General features: G+C 40.4%; 2 protein-coding genes across 3 annotated transcripts; both read right to left on the bottom strand.

Moving 5' to 3' along the window:
* Positions 1-181: 181 nt before the first annotated feature.
* LOC134664490 (uncharacterized) lies at positions 182-12,053 on the bottom strand. 2 transcript variants are annotated; one of them, XM_063521164.1, is made up of 9 exons: positions 11,909-12,053; positions 5,442-5,567; positions 4,580-4,727; positions 4,017-4,233; positions 3,173-3,712; positions 2,679-3,020; positions 2,242-2,482; positions 1,401-1,700; positions 182-874 (listed from the first exon to the last, which is right to left on the bottom strand). In XM_063521164.1, the coding sequence occupies exons 2-9, from the start codon at positions 5,560-5,562 to the stop codon at positions 549-551; spliced, it is 2,235 nt and encodes a 744-aa protein (XP_063377234.1). In that variant the 5' UTR covers positions 5,563-5,567; positions 11,909-12,053; the 3' UTR covers positions 182-548. The 2 variants fall into 2 exon arrangements, with proteins under 2 accessions (XP_063377234.1, XP_063377233.1); XM_063521163.1 differs by having other exon boundaries at positions 11,905-11,955.
* A 1,980-nt stretch (positions 12,054-14,033) lies between these two features.
* LOC134664733 (uncharacterized) lies at positions 14,034-19,192 on the bottom strand. The gene is made up of 4 exons (XM_063521480.1): positions 19,121-19,192; positions 18,970-19,089; positions 17,674-17,729; positions 14,034-16,059 (listed from the first exon to the last, which is right to left on the bottom strand). The coding sequence occupies exons 1-4, from the start codon at positions 19,190-19,192 to the stop codon at positions 15,450-15,452; spliced, it is 858 nt and encodes a 285-aa protein (XP_063377550.1). The 3' UTR covers positions 14,034-15,449.
* Positions 19,193-20,962: the final 1,770 nt, after the last annotated feature.

The raw sequence follows: 20,962 nt of genomic DNA on the forward strand, positions 1-20,962 counted from the left end.
TTCTACTTTGAAGGTATGAAACACAAAGTTTACATTTGAAACTTACGCGTAGACAGGCAGATATTTGAATTTGCTCATACCTAGCCATTAATAATGATTACCTAACCTAGGGGTTGACAGTGAAGAGTATTAGTAAAAAATGACTTTTTATTATACTTAGTTGTATTTTAATAGTCGAAATGAAAACATAATAAGGCACCTTGAGTTATAATTCGTAACCAACACATACGAGTTGGATAATTATTGACCTAGTTACACAGTTCCTTAATGTATTCATGTAAATCTCACTAATAATTTACATTCATATTACTTAAAATTAGGTATTTGGTGTAAAAAAAACTTACAAACTAAACCTTGACTTAAATCCGCTGTCATGATCGCTCCCTGGATTACATTCGACTTTATTTTCATGCATAAATATTCGAGGAATATACTAGATAAGTATTTCTATCTCGAATATGACTCCACAAGGAGTTTACCTAGGTTTCTTCGATGCCAACCGAAGAGTTCCTTTGACCTATATGTAGATTAATCGCATATAAATCTATCTAATGATGCGTCGTACGCCTGCGGATAGGCGGCGGGCTGGCCACTTGAGTCGCAGGCGGTCTTAAAGAGCTAGTACTAGAAGAAGCTTCGAGAACAGAATCAGTACTTTCCTCGACTTCTTCCGTTTCCGGGGGCGTCACTATTCGCGGTATGTCCTGCGACTGCGCGGAGATGCGCGCGATTTCGGCGTCGATCTTGGCGACCAGGTGGTCGACGACGGCGGGCCAGCGGCTGGCCGGGATGGTGTGCGAGGGGGACAGCCGCGCGTCCGCCATCACGGACAGCCGGACGGTGTCCGCGTACTGGATCACGGTGAGAGACATGCCTGGAAATATTACAAGTTTAATTGAACCAATTTTTTTAGGGTAGATGTCGCTTGACCCATAATATGGTGGAAAGATTGGCTGGCTATGGATGAGGTCTCGGTGGCTCAGATGGCAGAGCGCTGGAGTGTCGATCTAGAGACCGTGAGTTCAAGTCTCGCCAAGCTTAATAGCATCGTTCGCAGACGTTTCTGCTTGTTAAAAATTAAAAATATTAATTGAACCAACATATGTTTAGCTTGTGGTCGGTAAGTAGAAATAAGTATACCTATCTAAGAGTGATCTAAGATAGAAAATTTGTGCCGTGTTCAGGGAAAAGGGACGTTACACCGGAAGGGAGTCGGAAAGTGATCATTAATGTTGTCTTGAGATCTGTCACAGCGAGGTGCTTTTACTTGTGAACAAATCTTAAGTCCTTATCCTTTGTAATAAATGTAGGGCTAGCCAAAGACGTCTCATAACACAAATATACTGCAGAGTAGTAGTCTTTTATGCTTACGTGACATATTTAGTAGGCAATGAACTTACTAATGTTAGCTTGCGGCGGTCGCCAATACACCACGGCGTCGACAGTGTGTCCCCACAGAGTGGTTCTAGGGCGTGCGTCGACCGGCGCACTAATCTCCGCATAAGACACGGCATATTTCCTCGACAGTAGATTCAAAGTCAGTCGTGCAAGGGGGGAAGGCACGGCGCGGGTGAGGGCGCCGTAGCGCGCCTGCGCCGCCCACGCGCCCGCCAGCGCGCCCTGCCGTTGACATGCCTGTTCGACCACTGACGCTATGCGACGCGGTGTTGCGCCCACGGGGAGGGATAGGCAGATCATTCCTGGAAAAACATATGGTTGCGTTAGGTCTGGTAATGGACAGACGACCTTGTTAAGGTCGCCGGAAGACGCTGGATGCGGGTCGCTTCCAACCGGCACGTATGGAGAGGCCTATGTTCAGCAGTGGATGTCTTATGGCTGAGATGATGATCATGAGGTCTAGTAATATTACATCATAAAAATAAGACAAAGCAGCTGTTTTTTTTTAACTTCAAGCCTTTTCGAGAGCTGGCGTGTCAAAGGTTGAATTGAAAAGTTAGGATGATTATTGATTGCCAAACTGCGATAGCAGACGGCACCCGAAGAAGTTTATATCTAGTGGTAAGTACTCGTATAACCAAGGGATGCCTTATTAAGACGATCGAAGGTCTGAAGAATACTCTACCTAAAAAGGTTTTTATTGTTGTTAGCTGGTACTGTTTACCTGTTTAAAAAATTGGAGCTATAAAAAACTTAAATAGTTTAAGCAACAGACAGGTAAAAACTACTCGGAGCGCTCTTAGTTTGATATCAGGAGCAAACTTGTTTCTCTTTTCCACTCACCTCCCGTTTGCGACTTCTTATACTTCTTCCCGTCTCCCTCGGCAAAAGTGAATAGGAAATCTTCTGGCGCGGCTCGCGCTGTTGCGAGCACCGTATCGGGCGCCCTGTTCTGCGAGAGGTCGAAGAAGGACCGCAGGGCTTCGGTGGCGGCGAAGAGCGCCACGTCGGTGGAGGATACTCCTAGCGCGCGCGCGGCGCGTTCCACGGCTGTCCGGGAGACTGGTCGCGACCAGGCTGCCACCTAAAATAATAATAATGCCATGAGCGCTCTTGAATTTTGCTACGCTTGCGAATGATTTGATCAATTTATTGGTAGTGGTGGTGTTCGCCGCTTTTTATGAACTTGTTTGTATAAAACTGCAAAACTGAGTGTGACTCAGTTTTCTGATTGTCATGCAAGTCTCATTTATGGGCATTTAATTTTGATACCTGCTCACCTTTCTTCCGCACAAATTAACAGTCTGCAGTTGATGCCGTTGGCCATCATCAGCCCCAACAGTATCGCTCCATAGCGTAGCCGGGGCCTTATAGATCTCCGCCATGGTCTGCCACGCCTCTCCCATAGCGCGCAAAGACAGCTGCGCAAGCCCAGCGTACTTCCACGTCAACGTATTGGGGTATATCACTTGACCAGTCTTCTTCAGCTCGTTCAGAGCTCGGATTTCATCGCGGATGCGAATGGGCAGTCTCAGCACAGCGCGAGTCACTGATATGAAGGTTCCAAAAGCACGCCTCGGCCATTTCCGAGGATCTGCGGTTACGAGAGGAGACAGTATGACCTGCAATAGGTAAGTAAATATTAAATTTAGATTTCAATTCCTGCAAACATTTCAAATTCCGTGATTAAAAAATGTAATGTACTCTGCGAAACGTTTATCTATGTAAGCAAAAGTTTAGCGTAAGAACAAGATTCTAGATGTAGCATACTCACCTTTGGTATTGTCAAATTCCGACGTTTGCACTCTCGTTGAACTGCAGCTATAAGCGTTGTAGCAGTTAGAGGCGCAACATTTCTAAACTCATCAGTCGACCTCCTCTTAGTGAGTTCTCTCAAAGCACTGGCGCCAGATATCAATACTAACCCGGCTACGTGGAACGCACCGGGCAACGTTTTGTGGGCGCGTGGACTTTCTACAGGATCGTACTCTGAGATGAATTCGTTCCAAGCGTTGGATAAGTTATCGCTCAGCTTCTCTATCAGTTCTGGTATAGCTGAAGGGGTTGGCATGAGTTTGTTTAAAGGGCTTTGTTGCGTGTATTCGGTGTGTGCGGGCATTCTGCCGGTGGCGTTGAGCGGTTCCACCATAAGCAAGTCGCCGATGTTGAGAGACTTCTTGCCGGAGAGCAGCAGGTGGTGTACGCGGACTAGGATGTGGTACTTGGGCTCTGGTGATGTGGTGGGGATGATTATGTACTGCCACGGTGGCTGTTCGCTTGGGAAGTATTTGGAGACTATTTCGCTGACAAATTCCTGAAAAAAAAACACGATGAGAATTTTCCTTCAGACGTATTCCGAAACTAAACGAGTTGGTAATTATCAAAAGGAAATTCACAAAAAATTTCGTTTGCTTGTCGTCTCTATAGTTGGACCAAGTTTAGGTACATACGTAATTTTGTTTCTCAGCAGTGAACTAAAGGGTAACCCTGTATGTTACTGCCAGTGTCCGACGTTCCCCGATATACGTCACTGGCACAATGCTATACCTACCTACCTACTACCTACCTCCTTGTACCAGGCGTAGTTTCCCCAGCAGCAGCGAACTAACGGGACTAACCTGAATATTACTGTCAGTGACCGGCCTGCCCCGATGCACGCCACTGGCCACAATGATATGGTTCTCCGGCCTGAAGGCCACGTCCTTGTTCCACGCATAGTTTCCCCAACAGGACACCAGCTGGTGCCGTAGCCGTGGAAACGTCAGCTCGCCGTTCTTATCGCGCCGCTCAATCACGTGGTGGCTGAGCTGCTGCTTGATTTTCTCGGCATCTAATGTAGCTGAAAAGAGGAAAAAATGTTTTAAGTAGAGGGCTACAGCTCTGGTAATAAACCTTATGTTAACAGCTAAAGGTGCGTCAAAATCTAGCGAATGCGATGCGAGTGCAAACGCGAGTTTGCTGTAAATTACGCGCTTTAATGCAAACTTTGCATATAATATAGCGTAATAAGGCGCGATCACAGAAGCAAACATGCATGCGCACTTGCGCAGCCGCTAGATCTGGATACACGTACACCTTAAGAATTGACAGATGATTGTGCGGTGGTGTAATACCACTGCAACAACTCCGATAGTTTTAAATATTGATTAGGTATGTAAGGATGAATATGCGCCGAGGGTAGTTACCGTTAACCGTGAGTAGCACGTTGATGATGCCTTGGTTACGGTGTGTGTCGAGGAGAGACCGCACAGTGTCGATGCGGATGAACTCCAGCCCTGGATACCGGCTGGACAGCAGTTTCAGCCATAGGTGCTGGCTGATGCTCACCACTGTAATTACAAAATAACCAGTTAAAATATTTTTTAACAGTCCTTAGTATTGGGTTTGTATTCACGCGCAGCATGCACGGTGAACAAAACGGCAAATCCGTAAAGAGAGAGTTGTGAGTATACCTACATTAGGAAATAGGTATTCCATTATTTGTAACTCCTAATGACTTCTCATTAGTTAAATATCAATTCTTCATCTCACCATGTGGATAGGAGATAGACAGTACGGGCAGTAATGTGTAGGTGTCATCAGCTCCTGTCTCCCGTGTCATCAGCTCTAAGCAGCCTCGCCGCGCCTTCCAAGAGTTCGTCTCACCTACACTTATAGGAGATTGCCAGTGCCGCCCCGGCCAGCCAAAACGCCCAGCACGTGTGGGCCTCCCGCACTAGCAAAGAGCTCAATTCACATATGTAGGAGATAGCCAGCGCAGGCAGAGCCGACACGGCCAGCCAGAACGCAAAGCATGTGTAGGCCTCCTGCACTAGTCATCAAAAGTTCAACTCACATATGTAGGAGATAGCCAGCGCGGGTAGAGCCGACACGGCCACCCAGAACGCAAAGCATGTGTAGGCCTCCTGCACTAGTCATCCAAAGTTCAACTCACATATGTAGGAGATAGTTAGCCAGCGCGGTTAGAGCCGACACGACCACCCAGAACGCAAAGCATGTGTAGGCCTAGGCCTCCTGCACTAGTCATCAAAAGTTCAACTCACATATATAGGAGATAGCCAGCGCGGGTAGAGCCGACACGGCCAGCCAGAACGCGAAGCATGTGTAGGCCTCCTGCACGAGCCGCGCGCGCAGAGACAGCTGCGAGCCCCGCGGCGACGCCATCGCGTCTACTTGTCAAATGGTAATGGTTAGCCCCGTCTATAAATGTAAGTTAATATATGGTAAGATTCTATTTAGAACAACGTATTTAAGTATTATACAGGATTATACCGTGTTGCGGGCAAATGTATAAAATTGGCTAGGTTGGCTTAGGATCTGAATAACCATATATTTAAATTATTAAAGTGTTGGACAGATACCGATGTCGTAAATATTTATAAGTAAATATCTAAGTGAAAGAAAGTTAAGAAAGATTACGTGTAAGTATTTAGTTACTAAGTCGAAATACAAAGTCGGCAATCTATATTTTAACGAAAATACGGATTTGATATGTGCTTGAAGTGAAGTGCATCAAGTTTATATTAACATATCGCTGTTAATTATCTAGTTGGTTGACATGAATACCTTTGAACCGGTAAAGATTTTGATAAGTATCAGACGCTGCATGAGTAATATACACGTCTGAAGTAGACGCTGAAATAAAAAATATCTAAAGGTGCTAAGGTTGCCGTCTATATGTGTGTAGGTTCGATTATTGTAGTAATTTTCATTTCCTAATAGTTATAGTAATTTCAATTAGGGATAAATAGTAATAGCTTGATACCTTTGATAATGAATGTGGGTATATTTTATTTTGCAGCTGTTTTTTGTGTTAATTATAAAATAAAACACGAAAACGAAATAAAGAACGAAAACACATTAAATTTGGCAAATAAAAGAGCGCAGTGGATTGGCTAGGCCCATAACCTAACACACAGTTGTACCTACATTAAAAAAGCTCCTAATATGAGTACAAAAATTATACTTATTTAGCTAAAGTCCCTACAAAGTTTGTTTTTAAACTAAATCTTTTCTTGTATATATTATGAAATCGAGCCAGTGACAACACTGAATCGATACAGTGAGTGAATGTATAGTAAAATATTTAAAAATATAATTTTATCCCCCCACATACCTTTGACGGTAAGTAACTTAGTTGGAAATTGTTTGTTTTATATCACAGAAAATATTAATCGGTACGCACCGCAAGCTGTTTCCCAAACTTGATCAAATGGAAATCCACCTGTGCTAGTGCCGATTTATTGCTACAACGGCAACACTATGTGATGTGATCCTACGCGCGCTCCGAGCGAATCACTTTCACTGCCGAGAGTGAAAGGCCCCCACTTAGGCATATGCTTCTTCGCATATTTATTTTATAAATAATTAGGTGCAAGTTTTTATAAGATGTTGCAGTTGCACACAGAGGACCAATTTGACACGTTCATGACTTGGCCATTTGTTAGATTAGATTTGGCATGACATTGAAGTGATTGAAGGAAATTGCAAAGGGTATGTATGGCAAGACTGGCCAGTAGTTAGGTATGATGTAGGTACGTGGTATGACCAACCAGTCCAACCACAAGATTTCCTGTAAGTACCTATTTGGAAAGATTTCCTGTAAGTACCCTTTGGAAGTCCCTTGCTACAGAAAATCAGTTAACTACTTATCAAAAGCCACCTGGCTTTGCAATAGCAATAAGGAAGAGTTCAGGAGGGTTTCTAGATGAAACATACTACCTATAATATCTCGCAAGCCGCCAGTACGATTGAATCATTCATGTGATGGTGGAATGACTTGCTCGTCTAAACTTAAATTATGATATTTATTGACGACACAAACTGTTTATCATGGTTATAAGTAGGTTAAGTTATCAATAAAAGTAAGATAAGTAGGAAGATTTACGTTATAAAAGAGATGTATCTTGTTATCCACACGAGAAGACAGTTGCAACCAACGTCATCGCTTACGAAGAAAGTGCGTCATTTCTGACTGTCTGAACTGTGAACTTTTGAGTTCGAAACCCTAGTGTTTCCTTGGTGTAAATAATATATATGCTAAGCACAGTTAAAGTATTGTATGCAGTTCATTGTGTTCAAACATGTAGGTATTTGTAGTTATGAACGGAAATGAAAATCGCTAGATCTACTTACCTACATTTACGTAATTGTGTAATTTGAATTTATATGACATGCCCTCTTCTTAACCTCATGCTCTTGCTCTTGTCTGTGTATGATAAGAACGTTGTCCGAATTTCGAGTTATCTTTTTGCATTTTTTTCGAGAACGCCTTTTTATGCTATGTACAACAGAAGTTGTTAAGTCTTCTCTTCGTATACAAAATTAGCGAAATTACTTGTTAGTTTCAGATAAAGAGAAAACCCTTATCTTGGTCGACCTTCTGAGGCAGGGCAGTAACAACTCAAAGACAGACACTCTGTGAAAGATGGCTACTCGTATTGTTGCCAAACGGGCGATATTCCATCAATATAATAATACTTACTACCAGTTACTCGTGAGTAACTTACTCCGTGAGCAGTAACTACATTAGCTATGGCTGTGTATGTTTATATTTTTACTACCGTATCACGTCTAGATACTGTCATCACTTGTACTGTTCGACTTGTTCGAATGACGGCACACTAAAGCGGACGTCCAGTGGTACATCTTGACTCCGCCTATCGGCTCTGACCCGCTGATAGCCCTTATCGGCACTCTCTCATGCCCGTAACAGTTGACAATCGTGAAACAAATAAACAAACAAAATTAAGCTTGGCGGTCAATGTTAGCACACGTTAATTAAAATTTACATTTAGCATCCGGTTGTAGGTACGTTTTTTTTAAATCTGTAGTTGAAAGCATTAGCTGATCTATACTTGCTAAGAGAAGCTATTGATTGTTGCTGAAGCTCGCTTATTGTGAGAGTGAATGAATAGATGATGAATGGAAAACTTGTAATGTGAGTATTTATTGTTATAATTGTATACTTAATTTTTAATGATGTTATAATGTGGTTAAGTTTTTTTAAATTCTATTGATATAATTGTATAACTTGTATAAGTAGTAGCAAGTGTAATTGGTATAAGTATTACTGTAACCGTTCTTGTGATATTAATAATAAATAAATAAATTGTGATTATTCAAACTATATCTTGACATTTCTAGATTAGGTAAGTATAGTCTGTAAGTAATATCCCACCAAAAACATTCTGTAAAAAACTAGCCAAGTCTCGATGGAGCTGCTTGTTTATCTCTAAAAAGTAATGAAATCTAGACAAAGTCGTGCCAAGTCTAAGGTTCCTTACTGCGATTTCTTTATTATTATAGTTAATGTTGTGTGACTTGGCCGTTGAAGGGTACACAAGGGTACAAAACCAGGTGCTCCATGACACCATTGCACCAATCTGTCGCCAGAACCGCTACCCATTGACGATGGAAAATTGCCACTTGGAAAACGTTGATTCAATAACCAGTCAATTGTAGGCTTGATAAAGCTGCGTATTTCAATAATACTTATGTATGGGCGAGCCTGAAACAAACACTTCTTTTTGGTGCAATGGCAGATTGGTGCAATGGTGTCATGGAGCACCTGGTTTTGTACCCTTGTGTACCCTTCAACGGCCAAGTCACACAACATTAACTATAATAATAAAGAAATCGCAGTAAGGAACCTTAGACTTGGCACGACTTTGTCTAGATTTCATTACTTTTTAGAGATAAACAAGCAGCTCCATCGAGACTTGGCTAGTTTTTTACAGAATGTTTTTGGTGGGATTTCACTTCTTTTTGTAGAAACGTGGGCATATTGATTTATTTTATTAGATTTTCTTATTTAACACATTTTTTTTCTTTTTAGGAGTAGTTTTTTTATTTATTACAAATCTTTCTTTTCTTTTTTTCCGGTTCTGATTCTTGTACAGTAGCAACAGTTTTTCGTATTGCCCATTCATTAAATCTAATAATTAAATAATAATCAGTAATCCGTCACTAATCATCATATTAATGACTTGGCAATCGTACATAATACTTTACTCGTACCGTACTCGTAAATATGTGTAATGCTCAAACTGCAATTAGCGCTAGCGTTATGTTCAATTAGAATTATTTTTAATAGGTGACGATGATCCTTTTGTCATTATGCAGCCGTTCGATGGCCAAGTCATTATACGTATTACAAATTAAAGATATCTTATTGATACGGTTTTAACACCCCCTGGCACTGATTAAAATAACCGACTTGGTTTCACATTACATCTCAAAACTTTTTTGTAGTAAAAGCGTTGCGAGACTTGCACCTTTTTACATGTAATGTTTTTGATGGGATCTCATCTCTTTTTGTAGGCAGTCCTTCTTTTCGGGTACTCATACCCATACTATGTATACACATATCATAACTAAACATATCTTCATTCATACTCACATCGTACATCGTAGTGTACCTTTACTTTACCTACTATTTGTAGGAACTGCAACAGTAACTTTGTAATATCATATATTTATATGGGATTACAAACTTACTTATGCAGTTCTTAGATCTTTAAAACGTGACTGATATTGCAATATTTTTAGGTTTTCCCTTTATGTGGCCATTAAACCCTAACTCTGTACCAAATTTCAGCTCTCTGAGTTTACGGGAAGTACTAGTTCTATTCTGATGATCATGAGTGAGTTTCATAAATGCGAAACTTTGCTTTCGCTTAACTTCGGAACTAAATGACCTACAGACTTGAAATTTTGGATTTTAAGTATGTGATTATAGCTTACTGGATGACCAAAATTTCTGCGTTCTGGTCTTATCCAAAGGTTCTCAAATAGGGGCCTGAAAATGCGGCGAAATGGTTCCAGTAAAGGATGGTACGGCAGTGTTTGCTTCGCGCTCGACTTGGCGGGGGCACTACCGTGCCCCCCGATAGTCGGGATCATACAACCGACGATGCGAGATAACGCTTCATAGATACACGCTTGAAAAAATATAGATTATTTATTTTGGTCCGTTGATTTAAAGTAGGTACATTTTAGTCTTATAATTACACACGTGATATTAGCGGGCTTCTTATTATTAATAATTATTGTCTTGCTTTTAACTTCGTAAAGTAGGTTACTTGATTGGGCTCGCTAACAATCAGTTTTCAAGAAATCTTTATACTCCCAACTCTCCTCTGTCTAAACCCTCCTAGGTATCCTTTATAGTGCAAGCGAGTTTCGCCTTACTGGTAATTACTAATTAGTATACTGGTAATGAGGTATTAATACTAGATTGTAATGTAAACTGATGAAATAATTGAACTTTGATCTTAGTGATAATTTGTATGCCTATTTAAATACATTCATTAATGTGAACTCGATATAGGTACTGATGCATTTTGGGATCACGGTGTGTCAAGGATTTTACCTTCAGACGGTCTGCTTCTGATAAATCGACGGCTACGTTAACTTTAATTGCAAAGATTATTAATGAGAATTCCTTTTAGATTCGAGTGCGCTAAACCGGAATGAGGCCATGAGTTTTTAAATAATTATTGTAAATGAAACAGGAATAATTGGAGACAGTTGAAGGAGGTCCACGCCCAAAAACCGGCCATGTATACATTTAAAAAAATGTTTATTGTTTAATTTTTATGTAAATAAATATTACAGGTACTCCGGCACAGCCTCTTTGTAAAAAAGGCGGCACATATTGAGTTGATCTCCCATAGAAAATTTTAATTTCGCGCCTTTTTATACTGAGAAGTTGGATGTGTTTCAGTATATTATTAGGTACCTATGATATATGTATTTACCTAATAGGCTACATTCCTACTAGTCAAATCAGCTTCTTTTTTAGAAATGTCAAAACGATTTGCTAATATGGAATGTATATGAAAACGAATGTAGTGACGTCACGGTAAACTCACCTACTTTTTATATTTTAATCCGATTTATTAAATACAAATTGTGTTTAAAAATAGCTGCTATCTATGTTTCTGTAGTAATTATCTGGTGTTTTATTTCGTGTACGGTTTGAAATAATTTATTTTAAGTACAGGAAACATCCCTATAGGTACACTCTAGTCTATTATTATTTTATCGTCTTTGTCTTAATTTTAACTGTTATCATCTCTATCATGGTTTAGACACTAAAACATTAGTTCATTATCTACTTAGGTAGTTACTAATTTACACTCATTGTCAACCTATCTATAAATAATAGTTTTGACGAATACTTAATAGATACACAGTTAACGTTAACGGTTTATATTTGGCCAACCGGATTTCAATAAGTATGTAATTGGTATATATTAATAACATCTATAATCCCAATTAATTCGGCAGAATAACATTGCAATGGAAATAATACATTTTCATCAATAAAAATATCACCTACCTTTACCTACTTATTTAAGTAAAAACAATATTTTCCAAACTCCATGTTTCTATTTAAAATTCAATTCTCTAAGGCCCTATTTACGACACTAGACACATACTTGTCAAATACCACATAAGATCACAAACTACCCACACACGAACATACTTAAATAAACAAACCTACCTTTTAAATATCCTTTTAATATTTTTGTCCAACGGCGGGTATTTTATTCAAATTTTGAAATTCGAGTTCTGTTATTGTTCCGCGGTCCGTTTCGTCACACGTCGCGCTTGGCGTTGGCTGACCGCTGGCCGGGTTGCTACTGCCGGCCGTCCGAATCGTGATGCCACCGCTGTTATCTAACCTCGACCAACGTTTGCTCGAACGTTGGCTCCAACTCCGAAAGCCACACAATTCACACAAACAAATATCCAAACTAATAGCGGTTCTAATGTAAACATTAATTGTGCGTGTTTGCATGCGGGTGCTTGTTTTATGGATGCAACTTCAAGGTTCATGTAGGAAAATTGTTACTCCTGTAGCTGAAAGTAGGTAGGTATATAGGGTATCTAGGTAATCTTAAATAGAAAATAATATTTAAAATTACTAGCACGCCACACTTTACAGACGCTCATATAAGCTTTTTCTGTTCCAAGTAAAAAACATATTTTAATTAGTTTGAGTACCGTACCTTGATACACCGACTTACAATTTTATTGTTAAATTGCCTGCTAGCTTATTTCACTCGGTTACCGAGGAAAGATGACGGTTTCAGTCAAGTAGGTAACCTCAGCATTTAATATATATTTTTTCCTTGTTTTTAAAATAAATAAATCGAAAATGAACACGCTCATGCTAACATAAAGCATGTCAACTTTATACTGGAATTAAGTAGGAATAAATTTAATGGTTTTGACATCAGCGAACTATTTACGGCCAGTAGGTAAGTACTAGGTACGCACGAGTGAACGGGGAGTCACGCACGATATGAGCAACTACTTGCACTGAAATGCATGGCCACACCGTGCTTGGGCTTCAGGTCAAAGTACTAAGTGTACGTTTACAGGAAAACTTTTGTTCATCATTATAACACGAGTTAACTATGAATATTTTTAATCTGCCCAGACGAGTTATATCTGATTGTTTATATTCCCAGGGCAGGCGAATTGAGCGCTCTAGGTTTAACTGAGGTCTAACGAATGTAGGACCTTGAGATCCGTTGCGTGTTACGTATTGCTAAGCGCAGTTTTACTGGTTTGGCTGGGTGTTCGACTTACTTTTTTCGGTAATCTAGAGGAATATTTCCCTTATTATTCACAACAGTCATAACATATGACTACTCTCTTTTTCACAGGCAATCTAATATAATCTGACATTCGATTACGTAATATAAATAATAAAACTAACCTCGGAGTCACGTTAATCTCGGTGCGGACAGGGTGCGAACAACACTCGAATGTCTTATGGTCAATGGAAACTATTGGGCAAATGTGCATTCTTCTACAATCTGGCATGATTATTTTACGCTTTGATTTTAGATATCGTCTCTAGGCGTTAAACAATTAAGGGCGACCTTACTTACGAGACAATCTTGTTTCCTGTTTGGCAAAAATAATAATATTTAAGCCGTAAGAAACAAAACACTTAGGCAGGTACTCGTACATGAATTTGTTAGCAATTGGTAAATTTTATTTCGGTAATTATATTTTACCAAGTAGCTGGGTACTACGATAATGAAACGCTTGGTGTCTCTCTATCACTTTTCCATATCCATATAGTGGGGGGCTTTAGTGCGACAGTGCCTTTAGTTAATGCTGCTGGATTAAAATTGTTATTTAAAACTGTTTCTGACTAGCAGCTTCTCGTGACTCCGTCCGCGTAGAACTCTTTCATGGCATTTTCTTTTGAATAAAGATTTAGGAAAAAACATTTATAGATCCACACTCTTCCATATTAAATATTTGAATATTTCTATTAATATTATGTACTTGAATATTGCTTTCATATTCAGCATTTTTTACGTGATTAATTGATTATCAAGATGCTCTACTAAATAATTGTTAGTGGTCCAATCTATCCGTAATTAAATACTCAGACATAAACACTGATACTCAGACACACCTTACATGATCGAACGGATTGTCTGCAGGGCAAAGTACTAGCGATAACATGAAAACGTTCGATGTAAAGATATCGTAAATATCAATGTTATTGTACCGATGTCGAGGATGACTCAGTTCCTGGGTAATGACTACGATTTATGTACTTATTGTAATCTGACTGGAGGTTAATGAAATAAAAACCAATACAAAATTAAAACTATTTATTGAAACAATTTCAAAATAATATTTTGTTTTACTAAAGCTAGTGGGCTTAAGACTCACTTAACTAACGTAGGAAAGCACTGAGAACGAATAAGATAAGTAGCCATAAGTACGTTGAGTAACGCGAAGATGTTATTACACTTTAATTATACTAGGTATCAATATAGGATATTTATAATTAGGCTTCGTGGAAGATTAAACAACTTGACTATGTATGGCTAATTACATTAAATTACGTTAACACTGAACAATACAAAATGCTTTAAAATGACTTCCGGATAACACAAATGCCTGGTCTCACTGTTATAAAGATACAAATTACTGTACGGACAAAAACTGGCAACATTGGTTTAGGCAAATGAATGAGATCTGTCATCCGAGTTACCAGAGATTATCTTCTAAATAATAATTTGTAGCTTCATAATATTGGGACCTATAGAGGACATGTTTGTACCTATATGATACCTACTGACGCTACTAAATAACTCTAAGGAGCAAATAAATTATGAAACTTTCAATAATAGTTACAATGGTTAACAGGAAGATATAACGTGGAAACGAATCAAGTTCTTACAGCCACTCTTATCACATATTACAGCTTTATATCTACTAGTTTGTTTACTACCATAGAAAATCTAAGATAACCACTTTATCGCCTGTATACAAATTTGTAAATTAACCCTACAAAATTAGTTCCTGTTGTTTTTGCTAACTGTATGATACAGAGGTCAAATTTTAGCCTTAAAATTAGGAGAATAAAAAAAATATGCTCTATGCAATTGAAAATTACGAAACGAAACATCGACTGTTTACATCTCAGGTCAATACAGTTATTTATACTTCGAATACATCGAGATACATAATTTAATCGAAATGATTACACCGTTATAATTTGGCATCCAATAACTATGCGTTCATATAGTAGCTTATTATTAGCCTCGCGATTGGAATCAATAAATGCGAACAAGCGTTGCCCCAACACCCGTGACACGGACTGATGGCACAATTCCTCCACACACATCTTAGCCAGCCGCGAATTTGTACCTAAATATTTTAAGTATGTGATTCAGTATGTATTTAAGTATCATGCAGTATGGGGAACTTATGTAAAATGGTAATAGATATGTGCTTAAAGCACTGTTGGCAAGTTCATGGGCCTATATTGTACATTTAGGTGCTGTCAAAATAAATCTACAAGTATTTAACGAGATGCACCAGCGTATTGCACAAATATAGGTACACAAAAGGCCCGTTTATTACAGATGATTCAATACTAGTGGATACGACATCAAAATGAGAAATGTAGAATATAAAATCAAAAAACCTACACTTTCATGTACAAACATTGATGATGATGATATTTGAATCCGAAACTGGCTCTCAAGACGAACGGACGCGGTTCAAACAGCGCTCGCTTTGACAGTCTTGGCGGAAAGAAACCTCTGCTCGATAGACCTCCGGGGGATACCACTGATCTTCTTCGGCGAATAACCATTACAGTTGATGGAGGACGGCAGGGACTTGTACCCGCCGTCAGAGCTGTAGTCCGTGTCGGTGGACTGTCCGTTTAAACTAGGACTGTGCCTGTTGCCGTTTACACTCTCCTTGCTGCTGATGCGACCATTATACAGGTCCCCGTACGATGTGTGGTGTTTGATCTCTTCGATCACTGCGTTTTTAAGGAGCAACGGCTCAGCACTGGAATACGCTTGGTTGTGGAAGTTCTCAATGGAACGAGACCTGGTCGAGTACAGGCTCTTGCGTACCGTCTTCTCCCCTACGGAGGAATCCCGCTTGACGTATCGGTTGGAGTCGCTGTTGGCCAAGGCCTGGAGGTACTTGGAGCCGACCCGGCTGTTGGTCTTGAGCTGGACCGCGTCCGCCCGCCGCTCCTCGTCCTTGCGCACACCACACTGGCACTTCACGGTCCCGTTGACTACAGGCCTCTTAATAGTCTTTTGTGCTTCACTGTACACCGGCAGCTTCCTCCCGCTAGCTTGCTCATTCCAACTGAGAAAAATAAATTAATATTAGTGGGTGTAATAACTTGTTTATTTCACCGGTAGATAACAAGTTAAGGTTCGATCGATTTAAAAAGTAGGTAGAAGAGTAGTAAGAGAACATTTTAAGTAAAGCATAATCGGGTTTAGGAGCTTGAAAGATAACAATACTTCTTGCTTATTTACTATTAATCGTATGTAATACAATTTTTCGAAAGTTAATTTAATCTGTAGGTACTTTGAAACAAATCCTAAACATAGGTTGTGCCTTTGAATCTCACCTTTACGTTCTACTGGGCAGCGTGTAACAGAGAGCGATTTCATAATCAAAGTAAATTACAAATTAGTACTAAAAAATAAAAAAAACCAGAAGGACAAATCACACGACTACCTACAATACAAAAATTATGCAACGTTCCTACATTCTGGAAACCACGCTTGTGAAAAATCAAGTGCCAAATCGTGCTGTTAAATCAATCGTTATGTAGCGTTCATACCCTTCAACACATCCAGCACAGGCTTAAAGACAATAATAATCTCATTACGTAATGCTTTAAAATAACTAGTAGTTACAGGCGATATATACATAGGCACAGTATTACTTTGTTATACGATGTCATCGAGACTAACTCTCATGCATCACTTGATGTATTTATAGCAACAATCTTCAATATCCCTATCGGACGTTCTGAAGAGGTCGCCCGGTTGGTAGGCGAGATGCAGCAAGCACAACACATTGACGGAACACAAGAGGCAAACAGCGAGAAAGCAGTCGAGCCACGCTACCTGCTGCGACGGACGAACGCCCCCCAAGTGGAAACTGCACCGGTATCCAAAGACAACATTTGCCCAAAATCCAATTTGAATTAAAAGCAGCATGTGAGGAAATTAGAACATGATAGTATTAAAATCGATGTCGATACAGTAGTACCACTACCAAATGATCAAAACATGGATTTTAACATGTTAGATAGGAGCAATGAAGCTACAATGGCTTGACCTATTGTAGTCTCTCTATAAGTTGGTTGTATTGAAGAAGCCAATTACTAATGTCCAAATAGTGGTAACACTATAATGATTAAGATAGTAAAATCTAGATGAATTAGATGAGGTAGTATTTACAAAAATGAAATAGAGATCAGATGAAAATGCCTGCGAAATATGGAGTGACTATGAGAGTGACTCTACACATCGAAGTGGGTGCAAAGGTCATCTTCATGTTCATATAGTCTCTCAAGGCTAGAATCCATCTAGAGTTCCTGATCTCAGAAGCAAAGTTCTGGGTTTTTGAAACGGTGTTGTGTAATATAATGCTGCTATGTTGTTGACATAATGAGAAATAATAACAAGGGATTATAGGCGGCATGTAAAGGACGGTGAAAAATGAGTGCAGTGTATGTAATATTGACTGCAACGAATTTATCGAAGTGATGATAAACCTAAAACAATAAATAATAAAATATTTAAATACATACAATAGTTATGTTTACGTGAGAAAACTGCTGCTTTTAAAACACGTGTAACAAATATACGTAGATAATAGTGGTGTGTCACAAGGTAGCATCTTAGGCCCGTAACTATTGGTGTAAAATGTGTGTTAACAATATAAATGAAGTCAAATTACCTCACTAAACCGGAATTTTCAGAACTCGTTAGCGCCGAGCTCATCGGCGGCCGCAACTGAAACGAAAACACGCGAATGTTAGATTAAACTCATAATTAATGTAATAAATGAGGTGTGATCCTCAAATACTTCAACGCATTGTTTGTCGAACACCTGACTCATCGTATAATTTTCAAGTTTAGTAAATAATAAGTGTTTCTTCACTCTTGCTCATAATGCGTGGGCACGCAGGTTAAAAAATAAATTAGATTTTTTTATAGTATTTTATGCAACCGTTGTTTAAGAGAGGTCAAAAAAGGCGAGTGGCGTGAGTAACAATTTGAGGCGAAGCCGAAAATTGTTAATAAAGACGCCACGAGTATTTTTTGACTCAGTTAAACAACGTTACCTACATACAATACTTTTTCTACGACGCACTTACTTTGAAATAAAATTGAAAATTTAACAAACCTTTTTAATTCAAGAAGTAGCTAAAATGGAGGGTACGGGCGGGAACAGAATGAATGAATGAATGAAATTAAAAAAAAAACATGTCTATGGTTCATTTATTTGTCAGAGATGACATTTAAAATAAGGTTGGCAACACTGTATTTCATTCAATATTTTTTAAATGGTCATTACACGAAGTATCGTAAAATCGCCAAAAAGATACTTCGTGTATGCACAAATTCTTTTTTGGGGAATAGACTAAAGACTTGTCTTGCCAACTGTAAGGTAGGGTTTTAAGTTTTAAAGGTGTGTGCACGACCCTTTAAATGACAAATAAAAGTAGAAAAAAGTTCTTTATAAAACTTTTTTTATTCACATCATGCAAGTTCAATCGTGGCTGTATGTCACGGATCTCTGCTTTTCATGCCATCATGTCAAACAATATTTATAATTTAACCTTTATATAGTTTAAATCGATTCGTTTTCGTTTAAAAAAATCTTTTATTTCGTTTTTTTTTTTTTTCGCAAACTGACTCTGTAGTGGACTAACTTGAGCAGATGCTCACCCGATCAGTCTGCGTGGCCACGTTGCAGGTGTCGTCGGCGCGCGGTTCGTGCCCCTCCGACATGCGCAGCATCTGCGCCTGCAGCACGCGCACCAGCCGGTCCCGCTCTTCCAGCTGACTCTGTAGTGGACTAACTTGAGCAGAGGCTCACCCGATCAGTCTGCGTGGCCACGTTGCAGGTGTCGTCGGCGCGCGGCTCGTGCTCCGTGATATGTGCAGCATCTGCGCCTGCAGCACGCGCACCAGCCGGTCACGCTCTTCCAGCTGACTCTGTAGTGGACTAACTTGAGCAGAGGCTCACCCGATCAGTCTGCGTGGCCACGTTGCAGGTGTCGTCGGCGCGCGGCTCGTGCCCCTCCGACATGCGCAGCATCTGCGCCTGCAGCACGCGCACCAGCCGGTCGCGCTCTTCCAGCTGACTCTGTAGTGGACTAACTTGAGCAGATGCTCACCCGATCAGTCTGCGTGGCCACGTTGCAGGTGTCGTCGGCGCGCGGCTCGTGCCCCTCCGACATGCGCAGCATCTGCGCCTGCAGCACGCGCACCAGCCGGTCGCGCTCTTCCAGCTGACTCTGTAGTGGACTAACTTGAGCAGATACTCACCCGATCAGTCTGCGTGGCCACGTTGCAGGTGTCGTCGGCGCGCGGCTCGTGCCCCTCCGACATGCGCAGCATCTGCGCCTGCAGCACGCGCACCAGCCGGTCGCGCTCTTCCAGCTGACTCTGCAAATGGCAAGGTTATAAGATGAAAATCCGATTGATTTCAAAAGATTAGTAACATTTTTCGATCTTTGGGAAGACCATTATGCAGTCGAACGTTTATAGAGCGATATTCCCGCGATCACCTGATACATACCTATTTAAAAATAGGTAATTAATACTTCAATCTCATTTCATTATGCTCGATGTTTATCAATAATAATTTCTGGCGCTGTCTGTAAGATAGATGTACTTATAGCTGACCTTGCTTACCGCAATCAAAAAAATTATGTACTCGTAGATAATTAAAGCACTGGTGGCCTAGCGGTGAGAGCGCGCGACTTGCAATCTGGAGGCCGCGGGTTCAAACCCCGGCTCGTACCAATGAGTTTTTCGGAACTTACGTACGAAATATCATTTGATATTTACCAGTCGCTTTTCGGTGAAGGAAAACAGCGTGAGGAAACCGGACTAATCCCAATAAGGCCTAGTTTACCCTCTGGGTTGGAAGGTCAGACGGCAGTCGCTTTCGTAAAAGCTAGTGCCTACGTCTAATCATGGGATTAGTTGTCAAGCGGACCCCAGGCTCTCATGAGCCGTGGCGAAATGCCGGGATAACGCGAGGAAGAAGAGATAATTAAATATGCATGCATGACGAAATCTGCAAAAATCAAAATTTGCACAGAGTACAAAATTTGCATTTTAAGTGAAAAGTTTTCAAGTGTACATTATCCTTGGATTGCAGCTAGCAATTAAGACGAAACAGGAGCTGAGTTTTAAATATTTTAGGAAAATATACCCGTCTCGCTAACGGAAGCGGCACCTAAAAGTACCTAGTGCGATAAGGTAAAGGCGAAAAATCTTGCGTAAAAATCTCAAAAATCGAGGTTTCGTACTCCTCTGTTTCCTCCTCCAAAACTTAACCAATCGTAACCAAATTTGGAAATCTAAATGATTATGAAATTATCTGTGTCGGACCGTTTTGCTTTTTTGGCTAATTGATATCAGTTTTGAATGCCACGCCTCTCATTGCGGCAAAGTCAATTAGGCCATTTTGGCCATTTTTGAAGGGCTTTAGAGCCTTAAAAAACAAAAATATCAAAAAAAGCAAAACGGTCCGACACAGATATTGACAATATTAATCTGTGTTGAAAAAATCATTGCTCTAGCTTCAAAAACCACGGAGGAAAACGAGGAGTACGTTTGTATGGAGAAATGACCACTCCTGTTGGCTCTTAATGGGAGTACATACCTGCAGGTAGAGGATTTGCCGTCGCATCTCGGCGCAAGCGTCCGGGTGCAGCGGCGAGGCGGGGGGCCGGCGCCCGTTGACGCGCGCGGGGCTCTCCGCGCACGCGGCCAGCAACGGGTCGAGAGTTTCGCTCTGTAACGCCATAACACAAAGGTTAGTGGTGGGTTCTAGCCTTTTTATCTCGTCTTCCCATCACCTGCGGGCGCAGCATGGTTTCATTTTTATCGCCTGTCACTATGCGCGTCCCTTCGCACTTACATACTTGTCAAAACGTGACAGGCATGGATGGTGACAAGCGATAAAAATGCGACCGCGCTACGCCGCCTGCGGGCGCAGCACGGTT

Source organism: Cydia fagiglandana, chromosome 5 (genome assembly GCF_963556715.1).
Source record: "Cydia fagiglandana chromosome 5, ilCydFagi1.1, whole genome shotgun sequence".
In the NCBI taxonomy this organism is placed as follows: domain Eukaryota; kingdom Metazoa; phylum Arthropoda; class Insecta; order Lepidoptera; family Tortricidae; genus Cydia; species Cydia fagiglandana.

Excerpts from the sequence above, each read along its gene's own strand:
- LOC134664490 (XM_063521164.1), bottom strand. The coding sequence starts at position 5,562 with ATGGCGTCGCCGCGGGGCTCGCAGCTGTCTCTGCGCGCGCGGCTCGTG. Across the intron at positions 4,234-4,579 it reads CTACTCACGGTTAACGGTAA|ATTAGATGCCGAGAAAATCA; the intron begins CTACCCTCGGCG and ends CTTTTCAGCTAC. Across the intron at positions 3,021-3,172 it reads GGAATTTGACAATACCAAAG|GTCATACTGTCTCCTCTCGT; the intron begins GTGAGTATGCTA and ends TACCTATTGCAG.
- LOC134664733 (XM_063521480.1), bottom strand. The coding sequence starts at position 19,192 with ATGCTGCGCATGTCGGAGGGGCACGAGCCGCGCGCCGACGACACCTGC. Across the intron at positions 19,090-19,120 it reads TGGCCACGCAGACTGATCGG|AGTCAGCTGGAAGAGCGCGA; the intron begins GTGAGCATCTGC and ends AGTCCACTACAG. Across the intron at positions 16,060-17,673 it reads GAAAATTCCGGTTTAGTGAG|TTGGAATGAGCAAGCTAGCG; the intron begins GTAATTTGACTT and ends TATTTTTCTCAG.